The 26,238-nt window shown below is 41.9% G+C and overlaps 1 protein-coding gene across 4 annotated transcripts in view; it reads right to left on the bottom strand.

Moving 5' to 3' along the window:
- NDRG3 (NDRG family member 3) overlaps positions 1–25,382 on the bottom strand; it is a 67,794-nt gene extending 42,412 nt beyond the window's left edge. For all 4 annotated transcript variants that reach the window (XM_019458570.2, XM_019458573.2, XM_019458572.2 and 1 more), the window contains exons 1-2: positions 25,263–25,382; positions 6,869–6,970 (exon numbers count right to left, since the gene is read on the bottom strand). In XM_019458570.2, the coding sequence (XP_019314115.1) occupies positions 6,869–6,925 (57 nt within the window). In that variant the 5' untranslated portion in view covers positions 6,926–6,970; positions 25,263–25,382. The remainder of the gene's footprint in view (positions 1–6,868; positions 6,971–25,262) is intronic.
- Positions 25,383–26,238: the final 856 nt, after the last annotated feature.

Raw genomic sequence — 26,238 nt, 5'->3', positions numbered from 1 at the left:
TGATTAAGTCTGTTTGATAGTATTTGGCATCCAGAGTTTCTGAATGGAGATCATTAGCTGGTCCCCTCTCAACTGTGGTAAACTGAAGCCATATTCTCTGAATTCATTAAAAATTCAATACTACTCACTGGATGCATCCTAGAAGAAAGAATTCCCTAGGGACTTACCTATCTCTGATATTAGAGGTACATGGTTATACTCTAACAAAATTCCCAGAAATTTCAAGTTCTGGGTGTTTTCTTTTTTCTTTCTGTCCATTTTGAAGATACCATTAATTCCATGTTCAGAGAGATTCTTGCACTAAGCAGACTTAATTAGCAGAAAAGGAGTCAAGAAAAAATTAAAATAATAGAATAATTGGAGGAAGACAGTAAAAAAGAGTGGGCCAAGAAAAAAATAATTACTGAAAGTTGCAGTCAAGGTAGACACCAGCCAAAGGGAATATTTCCTGCTGTAGCCTCAAGACTACATGTAGAGGGTGAATGAAGGTAAATGAAGCAGCTCAAGAAGGTAGATTAAAAAGTCATTCTCTCAAATATAAGCCTGGGGAATAAGCAAGAAGCAACTAAGAATAGATCAATGAATGAAGAGAAATATGAAAAGAAGGATGATGGGGGGAATTTAAGAAACAAGTGCTAGGGAGAAAAGAAATGTAGTTTCCCAACATGAGATCTAGTCAAGAGGCATATATAGTTTCAAAAGACAGAAAACAACAGATATAAAGAAAGACAAGATGCATAAGACCTTAGAACCAACTACCAACAGGAAGAGATTTGGGGCAAATATACCTGTTCTGTGAATCTGAAGTACGGTAGGGTACCTCTATTCCCAGTCCTGGTACTCAGTAAACACAGTAAACATCATTTTTAAAGGTTATAAGCATCTCAAAATAGAGATATTCAATTTGAGTAAGAAATGAACACCAAAGTTACATGCACTTTAGGAACTAAAGTGGGGAGGAGGAGTTGTTACAATAATAAAAATTTTAGAAACAAGCTGATTTGAAAAAAAAAAACTGTCAAAGAATAAAATATGGCATTTCTAGTAACAAAAGACAATCCCTACCAACAGAAAGTGGAAAGATGGGTAACTGTATAAGCAGAAGGGTTAGATAAGCCTAGAAAATACTTTTTCTTTGTTAATAAAGATTAATTTAATCAATTAACACGGATTAATAAATCAATGTTTTTACAATCATCAATAAACCTTTATTTTAAAAAGTTTTTTTAAGTTTATTTATTTTGAGAGAGAGTGGGGTAGGGGCAGAGAGAGAGGGGAGAGAGAATCCCAAGCAGGCTCTGCACTGTCAGTGCAGTGGGGCTCGAACCCATGAACTGTGAGATCATGACCTGAACCAAAACCAAGAGTTGGACACTTAACCAACTGAGCCACCCAGGCGCCCCAATAAACCATTTTTAAATAGAAATCTGATCAAGCTGAAAATCCAAAGTGAAAATTATATATATATATATATATACACACACATACACACACACACACACATATATATATATATGTGCACGAGAGTGTTTGTGTGGGTATATGTGTATATATATTTAAAGCACTTATATTATGGACTTCAAAAAATACAAAGAAACTGAGACTTCACAAAGAAATTTATAAAGAGGTTAGATACTTGGATAAAACTGTCTACAATCAGATAATCGTCTGTACACTGCTGAAAAAGTACAATTTCAAGTCTAAAATAAACTCTTCTATAACATACTATCAGGTTAATGTCATGTGTCACTGACCTCCTGCACTAAAAACTCCTTAGGTAGCTTGTGGCTACGGCTTCTTCCACTATCTCCTGCTGATCTTGTAGCCAGTTGACAGTGGTCTGTCACAGTGGTACCACTACTTACTTGGGAACTCATTTCCTGCTCCAGTCCCATGTAGGCCATTTATGACAATATGTGACAATCACTTCTTAGCACATTAATAGACACCCACCCTCCAGTGCATAGTAGAGGTAGCACTTCACAAATAGTCTTTAATGAAAAGGTCAACAACTCTGTTTTTAACTTTAAAAAAAAAAAAAAAAAGAAAGAAAGAAAGAAAGAAACAAACAAACCTTGGCACTAACCCTTCCCCTGTCTCTGCTGTTCTGAAAGTTACAAACAAGCTCATTCATGGGTTTTCTCTCCTCTGCTTACATTTCCAGTCATGAGTAGAGACGGAAAGCTTAAACTGCGATACGGTCTATCTCACTTTCTATTTTAACAACCAAAAAAGGTAAATAACTTGTTTCTATTCTCTCCACTACTTATTCAACCTACTTGATGTTTCCTCAATTCTGCAGAAGCCAGTTGTGGCTTTCTGCTTATTTTCTCAAGACTGCCCCTTGGCTTTCACTCGGTTCAGTATTTTTTGTACCATTTTTGTACATTTTTGTATCATTTTGTACCAAATCCTTTTTTTCTGGTGTTCTAATTACAAAAAGGAAAGTACATGCTCACTGTAGAGAAGTATAAAGAAAATTATAACCATCCATCATCTCTCTATTGAGAAATAGCTGCTATCATTAATGTTTTGCTCTTCTTTTATTAGTCTTTTCTGGCGTATACTTTAATATAGTTGAGGTTAGAGAAAATGAAGCACAAATCAGTCAGCTCTCCTGCTTGTTATAAGGTTGAGGAGGTTGGAATGACCAGCTCCAAGAGGCAGCAGGTGGTGGGCAGAGCCCTAGACCCCCTGATCCAAGTTGAAGTCAACAGATGCGGGTTCACCACCCTTCTACACACTACCTTTAGACAAGTGCTATAACCTCTCTGAGCCTATCTGTAAAATGGAGTTAAAAATACCTTTAACTACTTATTTCATAGGAGGTTGGGAGATTTAAAGAAGATAATATCTGTGAAAATGCACTAAAAATAGTTAAATGCTATTTAAGAAAAAAAATCGGTTCACATTTCTATACAATGTCTGCCCCCCAAAACAAAGATAAGCACTGGCAATTGCTTCTTTTCATTACTGGAGCCAAAACAAGCATGGCAAAATTACCCACTTCTTCACAATTCTGAGCCACAGACAAAATTACAAGCATACTAAAATTAAATGGGAAAAGTACCAACAAATGACAAGAGACAAGTTAACATAAGCCTTGCTTAAAGCTATTCTGAGAATGCTTCCTTATAGTCATCTCAGGACAAATCTCTCCATAACAGGTTGGGTCTAGACTTCCTCTAGCTCCCTGAAGCTTGGAAGGGTACAGCAATGTTTTCTAGCTAAGAGTATATCTATGAAAATGGGCAAAAAGACGAGATGAAATGATACACATCTCTAGGCTTTTCCTTAAAGAGACATGGCAAGCCACAGAGGTGATGAGGTCACATAGTGGAAAGGACTCAGGGTTTAGAATATGACAGACCTGGGTTTCAGTCCTGACTCTGCCACATACTGACCGGGCAAACCAGTTTTTCATCTTCTAAGTGAGGAAAAATACTATCTACTTCAAAGGGATACTCTGATGATTAAAAGAAAGTACGTAAAGCACCTGGCACATAAAAGGTGCATAATCAATAATAGCAGGATAGGCCAAAAAACTTGCCCCCCCTCCCCCCCACCCAAAAAACCTTCCAGACATTTACTCCTATCAAAACCTGAAGGCCTATCCCCTATGGCAGTGGTTCTCACCTGGGGAGACTGTGCCCCCATGGAACATTGGACAACATCTGGAGACATTTTGGTTGTCACAATTGAGTGGTATTGGAATCTAGTGGATAGAGAATCTAGTGGTATTGCTCTAGTGGAATGCTATTGAACGTCCTACAATACGCACAACAGTCCCCACAACAGTTATCCATCCCAAAACACTAACAGTCCCAAGACTGAGAAATCCTACCTGACAGCAAGCATTCTATGGCATTCAATCTGAGTAAGCTATTTCACCTTTCTCATCCTTAGTTTTCTCATCAGCAGTATGGGAACAAACTGATCTGTGTTCCCTATACCACTGGGCAACTGGGGGATCAAACGAAATACCTGATGAAGGGTGTTACCATCATACCTTTCAGAATGTATGCAAAAGCACACACACGTTGGGCAAAGACAAAAGCACTGATGTACTAGGCCAGGGGGACTAAGAGGGTGGAACTCTTTGGGAATGCCTCACGCCAATCTTCTTCTACAAAGCTGGGCTGGAGCAGGGGAGCTTTCAAGAATAGTGAGGGGATAGGAACACTTCTCAGGGAGAGAGAGAGCATGGGAAGTGGGTAGGAACAGCACATCAAAGAGAAGCTAACAGATGTTAGGAAGTGAGGCACTGACTGCGTGGTGTCTTAGACTGCCTGGGCAGCCTGACACAGTTCTGGAGGCTGAAAGTCCAAGACCAAGATTCCAGCAGGGTTTGGTTTCTGGTGAGAGCTGTCTTCCTGGCTTTCAGATGGCTACCACCTCCCTATGTCCTCACATGGGGGGTGGTGTGTAAGAGAGAGAGTTCTCGCTCTTCCTCTTGTAAGGCCACCAGTCCTACAGGATTAAAGCTCTACCTTTATGACCTCACGTTACCTTAATCATCTCCTAAGGGCCCTATGTCCCATATGGTGACATGTGGGGTTAGGGTTTCAACATGCAAGTTTGGGGTGAGGGGATGAGCACAATTCCATCCATACCACTTGGGCAGACTTTAGACACAGCCAAGGCATCACTGAAGCCTCAAGAGAGGAGGACCCAGGTGTTAATTTATTGTTTTTCCATGGTCATATATATTGAATCTTTCCTCTTCCAGCTGCCTTTTCTATGAGATATGCAACAAACTGCTCTTTCATGCAGGCACCTGCTCAGGCATCCTGTGCCTTTCTAGGGTCCAGGAAGGATCCTCCTCCTATTTGTACCTCAGTCCTCAAATATCCGAGACCCACCAGGGTACGGGTTTCCAACAATGACTAACCAGAATCACTTTAGGCATAGTTCTCAATTTCAGGATTTTTTTTAAAAAGCTCAACCACACCCCAGACCAATTCAGTCAGAATCTGGAGAATCTCTACCAAAAATCATCAGTGATATTTAAATCTCCCCAAGTAATTCCAATAAGCAGCCAAAGCTGAAGACCACTGGTCATAGAAAAGTGTGTGGTGTGTGTGTGTGTATGTCCTGTCTCCCTCCCCTTACATTCCAATTTAGTTAGTCTACAGTGGAAGCCAGCATTCCCTATTTCTAAACAATTCCCCAGTTGATTCTGATGATCAGCCAGGTTTAGGATCGATTACTACCTTCCTGAAGTTAAATTGTCTACTCCCACCTGCCTTGTAACTATTCATTTCTGTGGCTATACATAAGCTCTACAGATGCAGATTTTATTTCCTTCCTCCTTGTGGCACATTATTTTGGGGACAGCCAAAAGACAGTAAAGACGGTCAAGATTTTCTGAAAAGATGAGGGTAGGCAGCAGGAGAAACCAAATAGGGGCTAAAAAAGGTGTGCAGCCTGATGAAGGAGAGGGCAAAATCTCTAGTAAAAGATAAAAGATGGGGTGGGAGTAGGGTAGAGAGATGAGGTCATAGGAATGAAAATGGGACTGACAGGATTCAATAGCAGATTAATAAACACATGGTAAGTCAACAGCCCTAGAAGTTATAGGTGGGTCTTTGGCCAAAAAAGATAAGGGCAACAGCATCTTCTGTTGTAGCACCCCCATCCCAACCTCATCCATCTTTACTCTTACTTTTTTTTTTTAATGTTTACTTTAAATAGAGATTGAGAGATAGAGAGAGAGAATACATGAATGAGCAAGGAGGGGCAGAAAGAGAGGGGTACAGAGGATCCGAAGGGGGCCCTGCGCTGATAACAGAGAGCCCAATGCAGGGATTGAACTCACGAACTGTGAGATCATGACCTGGCCGAAGCCAGACTCTTAACCAACTAAGCCACCCAGGTGCCCCCTTTACTCTTACCTTTTTATCAATACTTTCCTCAGGGAAGAATGCCATGGGCTCATTCACACCTAGCTACAAGAGTATGTATGTATGTATGTATTTTTAAATGTTTATTTACTTTTGAAAGATGGAGGGAGTGGCAGGGAGAGAGAGGAAGACAGAATCCAAAGCAGGTTCCAGGCTCTGAGCCGTGAGCTATCAGCACAGAGCTCAATGTGGGGCTCAAACTCACGAACCATGAGATCATGACCTGAGCCAAAGTCAGACACTTAACTGACTGAGCCACCCTGGCACTCCTACAAGAGTATTTTAATAGGGGTAATGACAATAAACCAAAAGCAGAGGATAGAAAAGGGAATTTCAGGAACACTTACTGAATGGGGACAGACAGGAGGCAGGATAATCCTTTCTTAGCTTTTTGGTAACTCCTACCATCACACCAAGTCTTTATTCTCTGAATTCTGGTGACTAAACTACGCTGTTCACTGTTCTCTAACACTAACAGAAAAATGAGGTGTATTACTGACATCCATACATCCCCGATGAAAATCTCAAAGTTGACAGTAAGGTCACATAGCAGACTTGACAAACATTAGGGAAAGTCTTACAGCTTATGTACATCACCAGCCATAGATGTTCACTTTTCCTTATAGAAACTGAAAGTCAAGACACTTGGATTCTAAGTCAAACCTCACTCTCATAATTTCTGCCTAACTTTGTCATATTTTTTTCCCTTAATGTCTCTATCAGTAAAACCAAGACAGTCTCAAGGATAACTTGACTGAATTTGGCCCATGGAAACAAAAGTAGGAAGAAAGAAAAAAGAAGGAAAAATATCAAAAAGATGGTTAAGAAATTTATTTTTTAAAGTATTTCCTCCATCGAAAGTGAAGATGAATATGTTCTGAGTCAGTTGCTATTAAGAAAATATAGAGAATTAACTAATCACAGAAAGGACATATATATTTTAGTGAAAACAGCATGGTCTTTACCTTATCATTTAGAAGTGGTTTGATCTCTGTGAGTTGAACATCCTGAAGTTCATCCATCAGGACAGATGAGAGTAGAGGATTCTCGAGAATAAATCAGTAACTCTGAAACAGAAAGAAGTAAAGAAGCTTAATCTAGAAGCTGGAAACATAATAGTCACACTATGTTGATTCACTGCAATACTAGAGATTAGTGTCATGCACTGCTCAGGGTGCTGAAGACACAGAAGACTAAACAGTTATGGAAGACAGACTTTAAAGTGGCCTCCATGATCTGTCTCCTGGTATTCATACCCTTGAATAACCCCCTCCCACCACTGCGTGTGGATGGGACCCATGGCCTGCTTTTAACCAAAATGGCAAGTGATGGAATGTACAAAAGTACCTGTACATGATGACATTACATAATATTTTAACATCTGTCTTGCTAAAAGACACACTTTCCTTGGCTAGCTTTGAAGAAGCAAGTTGGCATGTGTGAGAGGGCCACATGGCAAAGAACTGAGGACAGCCTCCAGCCAAAAGACCAAGAAACTAAGACACTCAGTCCAACAACCTGCACAAACTGATTGCTGTCAACAACCACATGGGACTGGAAGTGGATAGTTCCCCAATCAAACCTCAGACGAGAACCTAGCCCTGACCAACACCTTCACTGCAGACTTGTAGAGGACCCAGTCAACTCTTGCCAGATTCCCAACCCCCAGATATTGTCAGACAATAAATGTGTTGTATGCCATCTTAAGCCAGTAAGTTTGTGGTAATATATATATTTTAAAGTATTATTTTTTAAAATGTTTATTTTTGAGAGAGAGCGAGCGAGCATGCAGGGGAGGGGTAGAGAGAGGGGGACAGAGGATCCAAAGTGGGCTGTGTGCTGACAGTAGACAGCCTGATGCGGGCTCAAACTCATGAACTGTGAGATCATGACCTGAGTCAAAGTTGGACGGTTAACCAACTGAGCCACCCAGGTGGCCCTACGGTAATTTTTTTTTTTTTTTTGCAACAACAGATACTAGTCTTTGCTTTTCTGGAGTGTACAGTTTAGTTACTGAAGATGTGTAACTGAGAGAACAACAAGCTCAAAGCTATGCTTCAGGAAGCAACACTATGGAGAAAGGATTAAAAGGGGAACAAAAACGGAAGGCTAATGCTATAGCCTAGGATGAGGCCTTGACTTAGGAATGGGAATGTAGGGGGAGATGAACCAAGGCAGCTCATTAGCCTTTACTTGGTGAATCATAGCAGTAGATGGAGAGTAGGAGAGCCAGCTTCCAAGATGGCCTCTAAACAACTCAATGATCCTTGACTCCTGATATCTGCACTCATGTAATCTCCAAATAAATCAGGGATGGTCTGTGTAAGTAATAAAATATGGCAGAGGCAACAATATATGACATCTGAAGCTATATCATACAAGGCATAGTTTCTGCTTCAAGACATTATAGTCTTCACTCATTAGTTCTGGAGGAAGCCAAATATAGTATAGTGAGGACACTCAAACAGCCTCTGGGGAGGCCCATGTAGAAAGGAACCAACTTGCCAGTACCAACCTGCCAGCCATGTGAGTGAGCTACCTTGCAGATGGATGTTCCAGGCCCAGTCAAGACTTCAGATGACTGCAGCCCCAGAGATATATGACTGCAACCACATTGGAGACCCTGAACCTGAGCCATCCTACCAAGCCACCACCTGCATTCCTGACTCACAGAAACTATGAGCAATAATAATCCTGTTCGAGACTGATTTGTTTCATAGCAATAGATAACCAACAGAGAAGGAGAAGACAGGGAAACAGAGTTCTAGGAGAAGAGAGTAGATGGAGGTGGGGAGGCAGAGTAATGAGCCATAAATTCTTACTCCATAACACTGGACAGGAAGTCATGGGGAGAGGCTGCAAATACTGGATATTGTAGACAAGTTATTCCACCCAGACTTTATTATTTTATTTTTTATAATGCTTATTTATTTTTGAGAGAAAGAGACAGAGTGCGAGCAGGGAAGAGGCAGAGAGAGGAAGACATGGAATCTGAAGCAGGCTCCAGGCTCTGAGCTGTCAGCACAGAGCCCGACGTGGGGCTCAAATCCATGAGCTGTGAGATGGTGACCTGAACTGAAGTTGGACGCTTAACCAACTGACCCACCCAGGTGCCCCTCCACCCAGACTTTAAAGCCCCAGGCTTCATCTCCTCTGCCTTGGCCTTGAACTTATCAGTCAGGAAAAATACTAATTCAATGAGTTGGGGATGTAGCTATTCAACAACCACTTATTGAATACCCACTGTGCACAGCATTATGGAAGATACAAAGAAGGTCCTTGCTTTCCAGTTTACTAAAGGGTAGAGATGACAGCTATCTATAAACTAACTACAAAATAAGAAGTAAAAAGAAGGGACATAATAGTTCAAGGAACAATTGCTTCTGATTGGTGAGAATCAAAAAAGTCTTCACAAGGTAGTAGCCTATTAATCCATTTTTCTGTTTTTCTCTTCAGATATAAGATTGCATGGCTTTGACTTACTTGGCTAAGGAGAGAGTATGGGTTCTAGACTATCTTTTAGCTATTACTGACCAAATACACCAAAGTAAATCCTGCTTTTTTATATTATTTAATTTATATTCAAGTCAGTTATCATACAGTGCAACAATGATTTCAGGAGTAGATTCCCTAATGCCCCTCACCCATTGAGTCCATCCCCCATCCCACAACCCCTCCAGCAACCCTCTGTTCGTTCTCCACATACAGGAGTCTCCTATGTTTTGTCCCCCTCCCTTTTTTTATATTATTTTTGCTTCCCTTCCCTTATGTTCATCTGTTTTGTATCTTAAAGTCCTCATATGAGTGAAGTTATATGATATTTGTCTTCTTTAATTTTGCTTAGCATAACACCCTCTACTTCCATCCACATGGCTGCAAATGGCAAGATTTCATTCTTTTTGATTGCTGAGTAATACTCCACTGCATATATATACATCTGTATCCATTCATCCTTCAATGGACATTCGGGCTCTTTCCATACTTTGGCTATCGTTGATAGTGCTGCTATAAACATTGGGGTACGTGTGCCCCTTCAAAACAGCATAACTATATCCTTTGGATAAATAACTAATAGTGCAACTGCTGGGTTGTAGGGTAGTTCTATTTTTAATTTTTTGAGGAATAGCCAGACTGCTTTCCAGAATGGCTGTACCAGTTTGCATTCCCACCAGCAGTGCAAAAGAGATCCTCTTTCTCCGTATCCTTGCCAACATCTGTTGTTGCCTGAGTTGTTAATGTTAGCCATTCTGACAGGTGTGAGGTGGTATCTTACTGTGGTTTTGATTTGTATTTCCCTGATGAGGAGTGATGTTGAGCATTTTTTCATGTGTCGGTTGGCCATCTAGATGTCTTCTTTGGAGAAGTGTCTATTCATGTCTTTTGCCCATTTCTTCACTGGATTATTTGTTTTTTGGGTGTTGAGTTTGATAAGTTCTTTATAGATTTTGGATACTAACCCTTTATCTGAGGTGTTGTTTGCAAATATCTTCTCCCATTCTGTAGGCTGCCTTTTAGTTTTGCTGATTGTTTCCTTTGCTATGCAGATTTTTATTTTGATGAGGTCCCAATAGTTCATTTTTGCTTTTGTTTCCCTTGCCTCTGGAGATGTGTTGAGTAAGAAGTTGCTGTGGCCAAGATCAAAGAGGTTTTTGCCTGCTTTCTCCTCTAGGATTTTCATGGCCTCCTGTCTCACGTTTAGGTCTTTCATCCCTTTTGAGTTTATTTTTGTGTATGGTATAAGAAAGTGGTCTAGGTTCATTTTTCTGCATGTCGCTGTCCAGTTTCCCCAGCACCCCATTGCATTATTATTGACTGCACCATTATTCCATGATTCTTTTCTCTTTCTAACTGAAAACATTGGCAAAATCTCTTTTCTGACCTTATGCTATTTTTGCCAACTTTTTATGCCAGATCTTCCCTTTTCTTTATATCTGTGATTCTAGTAGTGTGATCACACTTGTCACCTTTCAGCTAGATTTCTGCAACAGACTACTAAACTCTTCTCTTTAGTATATTTCCCTTTTAGTTGGTTTGATCTGTTGAATCTTTTAAAAATCCCATTTAATTTATTGAAATCCTTTTGGGAAGAAGGCAGGATGAAATTAGATGAAAGGTCTTCCTATACCATATCCTCATCTCTATTAAGGATTGCTGGGGTGCTCAGGTGGCTCAGTTGGTTAAGCCTCCAACTCTTGATTTCGGCTCAGATCATGATCTCATGGCTTGTGAGGTTAAGCCTCACATCAGACTATGTGCTGACAGCGCCAAGATGGGATTTTCTCTCTCTCTCTCTCTCTCTCTCTTTCTGTGCCCTTCCTGCATGCATGCGTGCTCACTCTCTCTCAAAATAAATAAACTTTAAAAAGGGGGGGGGGATTGTTGCTATAATTAAGCCTTTCAGTTCTTCACCACCTCAACTCAAATGTTCTTCTCTCCTCAACTGATGAGGTCACACGTTGGATTGCCATCACTCAAAACTGATTGGCTAAAATCAAAAACAAGATCCCCAGGTGATTGTACATTGAAGTCTGAGGCACACTGTTCTAACAACAAACAAGAATAGTTCTTGCTTCTGCAACTAGTTTCCAAGTAATAGCTGGAATTTCATTTCTCTTCTCTCTCCTCATTCTGTCTTCTCCTTGTCTGTAAGCAACCTACTGAGATAGCGAGGGTTCTTGTCCTGGTATGATGACTCAAACCTTCACTCTAGCTTCCAAATCTTTGGTGTATGAGGATTCAAAACTTCACTCTAGCTTCCAAGTCTTTGGTGATACAGGATTACTGTAGGCTTCTACTACCTTTACTTCAAGGAGGTGCCCCTGTGGGTAGAGAGGAAGAAACTTGCCCAGGATCCTACAGTCAGTACACAAGGCCTAGACATTATGGTATAGTGGGGAAAGCAAAGGTTTTTAACATTCTTGCTCTATTACTTACATAGATGTGAGATATTGGAATAGTTACTTAACTTCTCTAAGCCTGAATTTGTTGTCTCTAAGAAATGGAAATATCTGCCTGAGAGGATTAAATATTTGGTGCTTAGATTATAATTCCTGGCACAGAGTAGGAATTACACTTTTCACCTTTCATACTCTATCCATTTCGTAGCAGGTTCATTATTCATTTTGAGGATGGCTGGTTTTTCACTTGTCAGCCCTTCCTCTGCCTCCTACAACTGGGAAAGAGGGTGAACATTTTGTTATTCTACTGCAGTTTATAAAATCCCTACCAGCTTTATAAGAATATTAGTAGCCCTTATTACCAGGATGAAACCTGGCCAGCCCTATAATTTATGCAGATGAGGGAACTGCAGGCCTCAAATTCCTGGGAGGGAGCCAGCGTGTGTAGCCGAGAGATCAGAGATGGAGTTTTCCACCATGTGATCTTAGTTTTCTTATAGGTATTACAGAATTGCTCATTGGCAAGGGCTTGGGACAGTAAGAACCAAGCAAAAATTGAGTCTCTGGAGGAATGCATTAAGTGCCCTATAATGTGAAAGGTGAACATCTGCTGTCTTGATGCCAATTCCTAAGTCACTCTAGAACAGTTTACTGTCCTGTGTTATCTGCATTGGGCCCAGTTGATAGGGACAGGCTTCTCATTCAATTTGTGCCTTAAGTGTTTCTCTTGGCACAAACATTGTATTTTTCTTCATCTTTAAAATATGCATGGGAACACTAGGTGAATGCCAGTCACTTTGGAACTGAGGGCACCTCTGGCTTTCCTCTGGCCCTGGAGCTCCTTGACAGATCCCCCCACAGAGAGTCACATTTGAATAAGCAACATCTTGAAGGATCCTGCTTTCAAGTGAGTGAATTAAAGTAGGGAATAAGGAGAGCCTGTGTGGCTCAGTTGGTTAAGCATTCAACTCCTGATTTTGGCTCAGTTTATGGGATTGGGCTCTTCCTCTCCCTCTACCCCTCCCCTGCTTGCTCGCTGTCACATGTTCTCTCTCTCAAAATAAATAAATAAATAAATAAATAAATAAATAAATAAATAAATAAATAAAAAGATAAAGTAGGGAATAAAGTGGGTAGGTTGGAAAAATTTCAGAAAATCACCACTTTACATGGACAAAAAGAACAAGTGGAAACACACTAAAATGTTAACAGTGGTCGTCTTTAGATGCAAGGACTGTGAGTAAAATACCTTTTCATTGTTCTGTGGTTCCACATTTTCCAAAGTGAGCAATACTGCTTTCAAAAGGAAAAACTTCAAAATTGTCATTATAAATTACTGATAAACAGTGACATCCAGATAAAAGTAGCCACAGTTTATAGTGTGATTAATAAGCACACAAGTATAGGTCTCAGTTAACTGAGTCATAGTGGTACTGTAAAAGAGAATTGCAGATGCTGGCTGAGATTCGTGATGAAAGATTCAAACCACCTTATCTCCTTATGAAATGTATGCGATATTAAAACAAAGGAAAATAAAAATTCAGCTTCTGGGCATTCAGTAGCTCAATCAAGTTTATAGGGTGCCTGGGATCTGAGAAAAGAACCATTTTTTCTTTTGGAGGTTAAATATCAGGCTTGTGCTCTGCAAGTGGCATAGATGTTTGGGATGCTCGTGATTGGCATGTGGGGTTCATAGTTTGAGGAGAGTTCCTGACTGGCATCCTCTGGGTCCCTTAGAAGGAATGATAAAAGGGCTTTTGTTAGTCTGTCCTAATGTAGTCACGATTAGAAGCAGGATTTATTGCAATACCTATCAAAATAACACCAGCATTCTTCACAGAGCTAGAACAAACAATATTAAAATTTGTGTGGAACCAGAAAAGACCCCGAATAATCAAAGCATCTTGAAAAAGAAAACCAAAGCTGGAGGCATCACAATTCCAGACTTCAAACTGTATTAAAAAGCTGTCATCATCAAGACAGTATGGTACTAGCACAAAAACAGACACAAAAATCAATGGAACAGAATAGAGAACCCAGAACGGACCTACAAACTTATGGCCAATTGATCTGTGACAAAGCAGGAAAGAATATCCAATGGAAAAAAGACAGTCTCTCCAGCAAATGGTGTTGGGAAAACCGGACAGCAACATGCAAAAGAATGAACCTGGGCCACTTTCTTACACCATACACAAAAATAAACTCAAAATGGATGAAAGACTTAAACGTAAGACAGGAAGCCATCAAAATCCTAGAGGAGAAAAAAAAGGCAACAACCTCTTTGACCTTGGCCAAAGCAACGTCTTACTTGACATGTCTCTAGAGCAAGGGAAACAAAACGGTCAATAATAATGCAATGGGGGAGCTGAAAAGCAATCAGAGAAACTGATGACAAAAATCAGTGTAGAGTCAGAGTTAAAATATGGGCCTCTAAGAGACCTGAGTATAGGCAGGAGTGAGTTAATGAGGAAAATCTGCAGGTGCTTATCAAACCAGAGACTAGGAGGAGCTGCAAGCCTTTTCTGAAAGACAAGTTAGTGATAGAAAAGCAGAACCAGTGAGAGACAAAGAAAAAAAATGTCAGAGACATAAGAAGAAAAGCAAAATTATGCTATCAAAGAAGTTAAGGGGAGAAGAGAGGTTTACATGTAAGGAGGAAAATTCCAACGCCAAGGAGGGAAGGATGTGGATTGAGAAAGGGCCATTATCTTTTGACAGTGAAAATCTAAGAAAAATAAGGTTCAGTTCTCCATGCTAAAAAATTAGCCCATGACTATGTATATCACTTTGTAGAATTACAGAAACTGACATTTCTGAAGTGCAAGCAAAAATGTTCCTAGGATGACCAAAAGAGACTTCAGTGTTCTCTGACACTCAGAGACAGCACTGAGAGGGTCTTTAAAGATCAAGACTATGGACTTGGGACACCTGGGTGGTTCAGTTGCTTAAGCGTCCAACTCTTGATTTCGGCTCAGGTCATGATCTCACGGTTCATGGGATTGAGCCCCGTGTTGGGCTCTGGGCTGACAGTATGGAGCCTGTTTGGGATTCTCTCTCCCCCTCTCTCTCTCGCTCCTCTCCCACTCGCACTCTCTCAAAATAAATATTTAAATAAACGTTAAAAAAAAGGCTACAGACTTAATTTTTGCATCAAAAATCTGAAATAGAAAACAGAAAAAAGTGTAAGGGCTCTGGGTGAAGTGGTGATGAGACCGCAAGGGCTCTGCAGAACACAGGCTAATGTCCAACAATATAGTGCAAACTGTTCACTCAGAAAAAAATGAATGCTCATATTCTTCGAGTTTTGGAAAGAGCCCATAAATACATCAAATGTGGACTTTGGACCCAGGTAGGGCCCTACTTAGCTGAGTGGCATTGGGTAAAGCATTTTCCCCTTCCAGGTCTCAGTTTCCTCATCAGTTAAGAGAAGAGATTGGGCAGGATGGTCTTATTGGCTCCTGACAGGGCTGACATTCTGTGACCCAGAATCTCCCTTAATGTACTACTTTACATTATTTCCCCATCCTTCAATTCTACAGTTCTTACCACAATCCAAAGAGAAGGATCCCCCAGGTATCAACCTGATGAGGTTCAACAACTAGCTGAGGGTCACTCAGCAAATCAGCAGAAAGATGCACCTGGCCTGATCCCAGGGGCATGAGACTCTCAGGCTTTTATCTCACCCTGTACTGTGTCCATCGGGTCAGAGAAAACTCACTAAGATTTCTAGTGGTTAAAGACATTGCTTTCTTGGGGCGCCTGGGTGGCTCAATTGCTTAAGCGTCCCACTCTTGGTTTGGGCTCAGGTCCCGATATCACAGTTTGTGAGTTTGAGCCCCAAGTCGGGCTCTGCACTGACAGCTTGGAGCCTGCTTGGGATTCTCTCTCTTCCCCTTTAAACAAACTTAAAGACAATAAGAGACTACACACAGTATTGGCTTTCTAAACTACAAACTGTCTTGTTTTGTAGCTTTCCCTCGTGACCAAGGTAATTTGGCCTTCATCAGGCTTTGCCAGGATGTACTGACATCAGGCCACTAGTCTGTATTCTAAAGGCAGAGTCAATCACTTTGGTTTTGGCAAGACTGCAGACAGGCAACCAAAACAGAATGAAGGCAACAAAGGAGCCTTACTGAGGAGAATGAGCTGGAAGGGGTCAGCTGGAGCTGGTGCTGAAGTAGTGGTGGCTGAAAAGCTGCAGGCAGTGAGAAGGTAGACAGCAGTGCTTCTACAGCAAACTGACTCACATTCTCTCTTTTTACACATAAACCACTGCCTGAATGAGTAACTATTATAGAACTTTACAAAGCACCTTCACATCTAATATCTTGCTGGATTATCATGACTGCACCATGAAGTATAACACGGGAGCACTGGCATCATCTCTATTACATAGATGAGGAAGCTGAGGCTGACGGAGGTGAAATGGACTGACCAAAATAACACAGCTACTAAATGCAACAGCTGGAACTGAACCCCAATTGTCTTCTAGTCCCAAATGCTCTTTCTATGCCCTGTATTGCACTTCCTCCCAGGTTATTACGAATGAAAAGACCTGGTGGGTAAAAAAGACAAATTCTGCAGACTGCCTCATGGAATCCACCCCATGCTGAAGACCTCTTTTTATCTCTCATCCTAAATTACACTGAGCTGTTAGGATCAGGCCACAAGCTCTACGACTAAACCCTATGAAGTTAACAAGAAAGCACAGTTTTGGGGCTGAGCTCACCTTCCCCATTAGTTCAACTGAGCAAGGGAGATTAAGACTATAAACAGATCACTACAGTTCAAAGCAGTATAAACATGAGCCTGTGAAGTGGACAAACGCTAAGGCAGTTTCTCAACCTCAGCACCACTAACATTTTGAACCATCCTGCGCATTGTAGAATGTTTACCAGCATTTCTGGCCTCTACCCACTAGATGCCAGTAGTACCCTCCTCAAATCACTGTGATAACCAAAAATGTCTCCAGATAATGCCAAATGTCTCCTGGGGAACAAAATCGCCCCAAGGTGAAAGCCACTGCTCCAAAGGTGGTGGAGCTTTAGGGCAAAGATGCAGGTTGTGGGTGCTGAGAAAAAGTTTCATGGAAGAAGTAACATCTGAACTGGACCTTGAAGAATAGATAAAATTCCTGTAGGTTACGATGAGAGAAGAATAAAAAAATTGCAGACAGGGAGAACTCAAAAGCAAGAAGACGAGAAAGCACAGGTCTGCTGGAAGATGTTCTAGTTTGGCAAGAACAGTAGTTTCCTATTACTAATAGGAGATAAAGCTAAAAATGTCCATTGGAGTCAAGTCATAAATAGCTATGCATCAACTGATAGTTGTCAAATACACATGCATAATGAGATAGCCAAGATACCCACAGATGTTTTAATAACATAAAAATCACACCAGTGGTATTTCCATGTGTCTCATCCCTGCAAAAGGATAGAATAGTGCTTGAGTATCATGTCTTACCTTGCATCTAGTGTTCACTGCATTTAGAGCTAAATGAAGCTTGGAAACCAGTGCAGAGGTGGGACAAATACGTAAGGACTACAGTGATCCCAAAGGAAATAACGATGATGGGCACTGAATGGATAGGTTTTGGATAGCTGAAAGGGAGAAGACATTACATCAGGTTGGGAAAGAAAGGTGAACAACATATCCAGAAGACACCATGAACCAGGTAGCCAGAAAGAAGACAAGGCTGGTCAGAACACATAAATCAGACTTTACTATGTGGACAGTAAAGGTTCCTAAAGAGCAGAATGACACAGCTGTTTAAAACATGGTCATCCTGGGGCGCCTGGGTGGCTCAGTCAGTTAAGCAGCTGACTCTTCATTTAGGCTCAGGTCATGATCTCACCGTTCGTGAGTTCAAGCCCTGAGTCTGGCTCTGTGCTGTCAGCACAGAGCCTGCTTGGGATTCTCTCTCCCTCTCTCTCTGCCCCTCCCCCACTTGTAGGTGCTCTCTCTCTCTCAAAATAAATAAACATTAAAAAAAAAAAAAAAGTGGCCATCTTGTCCAGTAGTTCCCTTAGTTACCTATTAGAAAGACCTGGGAGCTTTGAAAAATATCAATACCCAGGCCCCAACCTTAAAGATACAATTTAATCGGGTGAGGGTAAGGCCCAGGTATTGTTGTGTTTTTTTTTTTTTAATTTTTATTTAAAAAAAAATTTTTTTTTCAACGTTTTTTATTTATTTTTGGGACAGAGAGAGACAGAGCATGAACGGGGGAGGGGCAGAGAGAGAGGGAGACACAGAATCGGAAACAGGCTCCAGGCTCCGAGCCATCAGCCCAGAGCCCGACGCGGGGCTCAAACTCACGGACCGCGAGATCGTGACCTGGCTGAAGTCGGACGCTTAACCGACTGTGCCACCCAGGCGCCCGGCCCAGGTATTGTTTTTAAAGTTCCACTGGTGGCTACATGCAACTAGGACTGAGAACCACTGGTCTACAGTCATGCCTTCATTCTCAAATGAGAAAAGAGGCCTAGAAATTTATGTGACTTGCCTAAATTCACACGACCAGCTGGGTGTGGGACTAGGACTGGCACCTGGATTCCTATTCCAAGCTCTGAAAGATATCGCAGAGGACTGGGCTAAATTCCATACTTCAGTCTATAAGAAGCACAATTATCTGATGACTTGGCTCCTATGTTTTGTCAAGGTTAAAGCCCGAATTAATCTAATGGTAAAACTATTGACTTAAGCATCCCCTTTAGTGTCTACAGTAATGGATGTTGGTTTCGTTGCTGTCTCCTGGGGGCCCTTAGGAAAGGAAAGGGTCCCAGGAGACTCTCCACAAAACCAGAAAAACAAGCCAAACCACTCAGCTCCAGGGAAGAAACAATGACTTTTTAAAACATAGCTCACTGAGCTTTTTACTACATAAAGTCTAGGTTACTCTCCACCAGAAGAAATACCCTCAGAGATGCTATCCCATAAGGAAAGGTGGGGGGGGGTGATCAAAGGCAGCTGCAAAAGCACGCTCATTCTAGCAGAAACAACCCTGCTGGTCCTCAGCCCTGGCCAAAGGCCATCTACACACCTTGCTTTTTTCTGAAAGGAAAAGAGCAGCACCCCAACAGGTCCACCTTCCTGTTGTGTCACTCCTAGATTCTGGAATGGCAGCAGGTGGTAAACAGGAGGTCTGCAGAGACTGCCAAGCTGGGAATCTGAGCCGGTGCTGTATAATCATTCTATTCATTCCATGATTCTGGTAAAGATAACTACTAGAACAGAGCAAACGCCCTATCTAGGGGCCTTCTTGTTAATTCCAGACACCCAGCTGAAGCTCTCACATAGGGGTCATACTAAAGTAACTCTAGAAGCAGAAGCACTACCCTCTGTCTTCCACTCTTGAAGGATGCAACTCAGGACACCAGGAAAACTACTGCTGGCAAGGCTCTAGTACATGCTTTTGGGATGGGATCTGGATTCCCATCAGCTCTAAGACAGAATCCCTGAAAACAATTTGTTCTTTAAAACAGCCTGAGTAGAGATAAAGAACAAACAAGAACCTAAGATGCGGCACAAGATGCAATACTCAATACTCATACTAACTTAATACACTAAACCAGATACCATGATAAGCACTTTGTTCATTCATTGTTTCATTTTATTTCCCTCCCCATTTATAAGATAGGTACTATAATCTTCCCCCACTTTGCAGATGAAGAAACTGAGGCTTGGAGAGGTTCTGTGATATGCCAAAGGCCACACAGCTAGCAAGTGGCAGAGTATGAACCTGGCAAAATAAGGATTTGAAACTGAAAATCCTGCATCTAGAGCTTGGGTAGGCCTCTAAAAAGCAACTTTTTCCACTTGACGCCACCTGATCATTAATTCTTCTGCTTATGTTTTCAGGTTTGGCTATTGGAGTTTACCAGGATCTTAGCGACCAAAGAATTCTGAAAACTAAAAAGCACCATACAAAGTTTAGGTATTATTATTATTAAATTAATAGAAGAGCACTGCACCCTGGATTGTATCTGAAAAGCAATCTATCCTTTGGACTGTCTAGTCACCCAGAGTTCTATTTTAGTCAACACCCTGGTTAAAACTACATCCCAACAAGGGCACCTGGGTGGCTCAGTCAGTTGAGCATCTCACTTAGGCTCAGGACTGGCAGTTCGTGAGTTAGAGCCCCGCATCAGGCTCTCTGCTGCAGGCACAGAGCCCACTTTAGATCCTTGGTCTCCCTCTCTCTGCCCGCACTCCCACCCCCACTCACACAAGGGCTCTCTCTCTCAAAAATAAACATTAAAAAACAAAACAATGTCCCAAACAATGACACAAAAGATATTCTTCATCTTCATAAGGTAAAGAATAGCAAGAGGGGTTTTGTCCCTAGAGCTTTCTCAACTGCAGACATAAAGACACAAGAGCCGGGGCACCTGGGTGGCTCAGTCAGTTGACCATCCGACTTCGGCTCAGGTCATGATCTCACAGTTTGTGGGTTCGAGCCCCGCATCAGGCTCTGTGCTGACCACTTGCTCAGAGCCTGGAGCCTGCTTCAGATTCTGTGTCTCCTTCTCTCTCTGCCCCTCCCCGGTTCACACTTTGTCTCACTCTGTTTCTCAAAAATAAATAAATGTTAAAAAAATAAATAAATAAATAAAGACACAAGAGCCTGACTTCCCCTTGTCTCTATCTGCCAAGTATTATGGTTTCACATAAAATGGCTTCAGAGCTAAAATCTCACAATTTAGTTTTTTGGTTTTTTTTTTAAATTTCCTCCAAAGTACATCCCATTCAGCCATCAACAATGGATATTTATTTAGGACTGATATGTCAAACTCTGTGAGCCATATGGAAAACATGACAGAATTGAGTCAAGTGTAACATCCCTCCACTGAAGAAATAAAATGAAGATCCAATCCCACCCACTTTTGCATGGGATTTAAAATATCTTTCATATGTTTTAGTTAATTTCACATTAATAAAAGAACAAATCAATGGCAAAATTGTAGGTAAATATTATAAATGCAACAGAATCAGCATTGTGATTAAAGATAAAAACTTTCATTTACCAAAGAAAGCCCTGAAATCTAGGTTAAATTTTTGTGGGCTATTATCAGTCTTTAAAAAAGGGGGGGGGGGGGGCTTGATTTATTTTTTTTAAAGGATGAAGGGTTTTTTGTTTTTGTTTTTTTTTTTTAGTTTATTTCGAGACAGAGAGCAAGAGAGGGAGGGAGGACAGGAGTGGGGTAGGGGTAGGGGTAGGGAGGGAAAGAGAGAATCCCAAGCCTGACATGGGGCTCAATCTCACTGACTGGTGAGATCACGACCTGAGCCAAAATCAAGAGTCAGATGCTGACTGAGCCACCCAGGCACCAGATGGGGCTTGATTTAAAAAGGTCTTTCAGAATAGACAACCTGACACACAGTTCTGTATAAACCAAATCAAAATGTTATCAATCTTTCGATTTGGAAGTCCTTGACATACCTTTTTCTTTTATCATCCCTATTTGGGCTGGTCAATGTTTCTTCCAGAATCTCCCATTTGCCCTTTTTCTTTCTTACTATCCTCATTTCTTGCCTGGATTTGCTCATTCATTCGTTCATCATTTACCAAATGCCTATTATCTGCCATGCACAAAGCTAAACCCTTGTCCTGGCTCTAAGGAAGCTCACATGATACTATGTAGAACTGTTATCTGCCTATCTCCATGATGGGGCTGCAAACTGTAGCAAAGGTTTTGTATTTCCAGAACCTAGCAGCATCTGGCATACAGTCTAAAAATGTTTATTATATGACACTAGACTATTTCAGCAAGCTCTTTTTAAGCCCATAAATATTTATATCTTCAAAAATGACTCGCTTTTCTTCACTTTTTAAAATACAAAAGTAATTATATGCACAATGCAAAAATTAGAAAGGTACCGAATACAAAGTGAATTCTCCAATCGTCTAAATCCTACTTCCAGAAGTGACTACTAGTAAAGTTTGGAATGGATCTTTCCAGAGCTTTCCTATCCTGATGTATAACACACACTTTTAAATTTTTTTGGAACAAGTTCTTTGACAGTTTGACTCTAGCTTCTCAACTTTCTAATCCAGTTGAAGTTCTCAAAGTGTTATCCCTGGATTAGGAACATCAACATCATCTGGGAACTCATTAGAAATAAAAATTCTTAGGCCCCCCTCTGGACCTACTAAATCAGAAACTCTAGAGGTGGGGACCTCCGCAGTATGAGTTTTATTTTTTAATTAAAAAAAATTTTTTTTTACTAAGCTCTAAGCCCAATGTGAGCTTTGAACTCACAACCCAGAGATCAAGAGCCACATGCTCTACCGACTGAGCCAGGCAGGCACCCCCTATAATATGGGTTTTAAACTCTTCAGGTGATTCTAATGCACACTAATCATTGAGAACCACTGCTCTAATCCAGTCAATACAGATTTTTCACTATTTCTTAAACACAGTTTTACCACCCTACTTCAAAAGGCTTTCTTTGCCCTTTTGATTAATTCTGACCCTACCAATCTGTCAAAGCTCTGAAAAGTCCTAACTTCTCCCCAAAGTACTCTCACTACCACAGCTCATGCTGATCCTTCTTGCCTGTCCCCCAACTCCTGTGACACCTAGTTCCTCTACCACACAACTTAACAATTACAGTTAAAATTAACAGTTCTTTCCTATTCCCCAACAAAGTTCCTTAAAGACATGAATCATATTTTTATTTCTTCTTTACCCCTGTTCTTAGCACATAAGTGGAATTTTAATAGAGATGCTGGTTAATGTAAGGATAAAGTCACTTATTAATGGATAAAAAGTTTGAAATTTCAAGTTGTAGCCCCAGTTCTGTGACCTTGGACAAGTTCACTTCTCAGGATGAGGTCTGAAAAAACAAGATGGACTCAATGACTTGATGCTTCCTTTCAGCTTCAACAGTGTATGATTTTATGAAATGTACCATTATACTCTCATATTGCTTGCTTATAACGCTATCACGGCAGTTTTTAGACTTGAGTTACAGCTGGATATGGTGTTTCCCAGTTAGCTACTAAGCTCTTTTAACAAGGGTCATATTTTAATCAACTGAGAATCTTATACCATGCCTTACATATAATAACAGCTCAATATATTTGCAGAAAATTATTTGGAAAAACTCTTTAAAAAGCTTAATTTCAAAGCATAAGAGACTGTTAAAACTGAGAACAAACTGAGGGTTGATGGGGGGTGGGAGGGAGGGTAGGGTGGGTGATGGGTATTGAGGAGGGCACCTTTTGGGATGAGCACTGGGTGTTGTATGGAAACCAATTTGACAGTAAATTTCATATATTAAAAAAAAAAAATTAATTAATTAATTAAAAAGTAAAAAAAATTAAAAGCTTAATTTATGCAGAAAACCTATGCATAGATCTGCTGCCTCCCAAAGGGCCCTTTGAAAACTTATTATTGTAAATACTATGAAGTGATTTATGGAAAAAAATTCTGATTATTCTGATAGAACCAGGGGTAGTCAGCTACATAATGCCAAAGAATGTAAAAACTCTCACGTGTATTTAGGGATAGACTAAAAGGCGGTAAGCCTCAGACTACCTTACTGCAACACACAAATAAAAACTGCCCTGTACACTTAAGTGGCATATAACAACTCCACTGTTGGGAATAAATAGACGTCTTCACGCAAAACCTTTATCTGCAAATTTACAGAAACAGGGTGGAATGGAGACCTTGAATGGCAGGTGATGACCAGAAGTTGAATCTAAAGGGAAGGACAGCAAAGAGCAATTGAAGGGCAAGAAGGAGGAACAGAAGAGCAGCAGGAAAACATCACTCTGAGTGATGAAAAGGAGCAGTGGAAATTCACAGAGTCTTTACCAAAGGCCTACTATGAACCAAGCACTTGGGGCTGCAAAGATGGCTCCAGACCTCAGGGGGCTAATATAATAGTCCTGAGGGTAAAACTGAAGCCTCTACCCTACTGCATGTAAGTGTGAGTATGAGTGTGTGTGTGTGTGTATGTATGTTTAGTTCTAATTGGTAAAATCAAGCAAGGAAGGCTTCACATAAAGATGGTGAGTTAATGGAGCTTTAAAGTGTGTAGGAAGATTTGCTAAGGGAGAAAAAAGACAGTTGAGCTAGTTATTTTGGGGAAGAAACATTCACATATTTTTACAGCTGTTCCTTTGGGACTTTAAATCATGGAGGCTTCTTATATTCACCACCACTTTGTCATATGCCTTCTTTCTCTTTTTACTTTATCTTAAATACTGACATGTTCAAGCCCAGCATTGGAACAGAGCCAAAAAACCCCAGAATGAGGTGAGTGCTAGCCAAATTTGCTCTGTCACCTCCAAATCCAGCCAGCCCAGCTAGCCCAGTCCTGCTCTCCTGGCAGCCGGAAAAGGAAGACTAATTATATCCTCTGGGGGCAAAATTTGGATGCAGGCAGGCAAAGCTTATCCCTGTTACGCCAGTGAGGTACCATGGTAGAGCTTCATTGCCTCCTAAGCCATGAGGATCTAGTCTACCTGTGACATGGAGGTCAGCTTCGCAGGGGGAAAAAAAAAAAGCTGCATGAAAAAGAAGGGGGATGCACTGGATTGGAAAACGCTGAGTTAAGTGAGATAATCGTCATAAAACGTTTAATAATATCCCTGGCACACAGAAAGCGTCGAATCAACGTGAGCTCTTATCAACAACATAGTGCTACTACTGTTGTTGTTGTTATTATTATTATTATTATTACAATAATACCTCAATTGTACTCCAACAAGAAATTACTGTTTTCACAGCCTACTTTTAGGACGTTGAAGCAACTCGAGATGAAAGTGTCTTTCAAAAATTGTTAAAGGTACACGATCAAATTCCAACCGTGCTGGCCTGAAAGCCCCAGACTCTGAGTTCAAGAGCTAGTCCTGCTTTTTGCCAGGCGCGTGACCTTGGGCTCAGCACTTCATCTCGGTGCCTCAGTTTCCCCATTTGTAAAGTGGGACTAAGAAGCCCCTCCCTCGCAGGGTCGTTGTGGGGTCCAGCCCGCGGGTACTACTCGCTGCACCGGGGTCCCATGGACGCAACGCCAGCTCCCGGCCCATCTTCCAAGACCCCTGGCTTCGGGACGGGTGGGGTAGGTGAATACGCTACCGGAGGCCTATTGAGCTCCGCCGCCCGCAGGGCAGGAGCAGAAAAAGGGAGCGCGCTTGAGATGCGTCCCTGAGACCGAGGGGGTCGGGCGCCGGGAGGCTCGGCCCTAGCCGCCCGCAAGCTGTCACCAGCGGTTTCGTCGCGGGGCCCCGCAGCCCGGACGCGGGGAGCGGCCGAGGGAGGCCAGGCTGACCCAGGTGCCGCCGGCGGGGAGAGCGGAGGGCGCTGGGGGACCGGAGGAAACTGGCAGCGCGGGCCCGGGGCCCTGGCGCGCCGCGAAGATGTGGCGGGGAACGAGAAAGCAGGGGGAGCGACGCCCCCGCAGGCAGCGCCGCGCGCCCCGCGCGGGCCGGGCTGAAGCGCTCACTCACCTGAGGCTCGGGCACCCGCCAGCAGTGCACCAGCGGCAGCAGCGGCTGCGAGAGGGGCGGGGAAGGCTCTGCGGCCGCGCAGGCGCGTTGAGGATGCCCGGACCACGCAGGCGCGCTGCGCCCGCCCGACTCAGGAACTACCAAGAAGATGGTGGCTGAGCCGGGAGGGACGGGCGACACCATCTTGGATGTAGTTTTTCCTGTTGTGGAGTCTACTGGGAGAACCTGAAACTAGAGCTGCGCGGAGGGAGGGGCGTTGAGTGCGGCGTCTGCCCCGCCTCCTTCCTCCCCTTCCGCCCAATAGCTTTCTTAACGAAGCCCCTAAGGACCCCTGCAAAGCAAGGAAAGGAAGTCATCTCATTTTATGTGGGCCCAGAGATGCACCCAAGGGCACAAGGCCTAGCACAGTGCTTGGCTGGCTAGTGAGAGGCGCTTACCAGATTTCTAGTGAATGAGCACAGGAACTGAAGAACTAGAATCCAAGACTCAGGGCTGCTAATTCCCAGCCCTCCATTCTGTCACCTCTATTGACAACTGCCAGCCACACCATCTCCTTTCTTGGGTGCCACAAGGGAAATGGGAATTTTGTTTTGTTTCCTCAAAGAATGATTACATATTAAGCTTAATGACCCAACAATTTAACACCAAAATGTACAGGACAAAATTCCCTTCCCAGAAAAGCTTTTTGGTTAATCTCACTGACTAAAGGTAAAATAGTCTCAACTGTATTAGGGCAAATGTAAGGATTACCAAACATCTGAAGGACAGTGACTGTCTATAATACTGTTACTCATCAAGCACAATTCCTGAACCAAATTTGGGAAGAGAGAAAACTAAAATTAACCGACCACAGCCTTTTATTATTTTATGATTGTGTTTATTCGGTAACATTCACTGAGTACCAAATTGGTTCTACTACCTATATGTCCTTGGTTAGATTATTAAGCCTCTTAATGCTTGAGTTCCTCACCTATAG

Source organism: Panthera pardus, unplaced genomic scaffold (genome assembly GCF_024362965.1).
Source record: "Panthera pardus isolate Hobbes unplaced genomic scaffold, ASM2436296v1 HiC_scaffold_25, whole genome shotgun sequence".
In the NCBI taxonomy this organism is placed as follows: Eukaryota; Metazoa; Chordata; class Mammalia; order Carnivora; family Felidae; genus Panthera; species Panthera pardus.
This window is presented reverse-complemented; position numbering and strand designations above follow the sequence as displayed.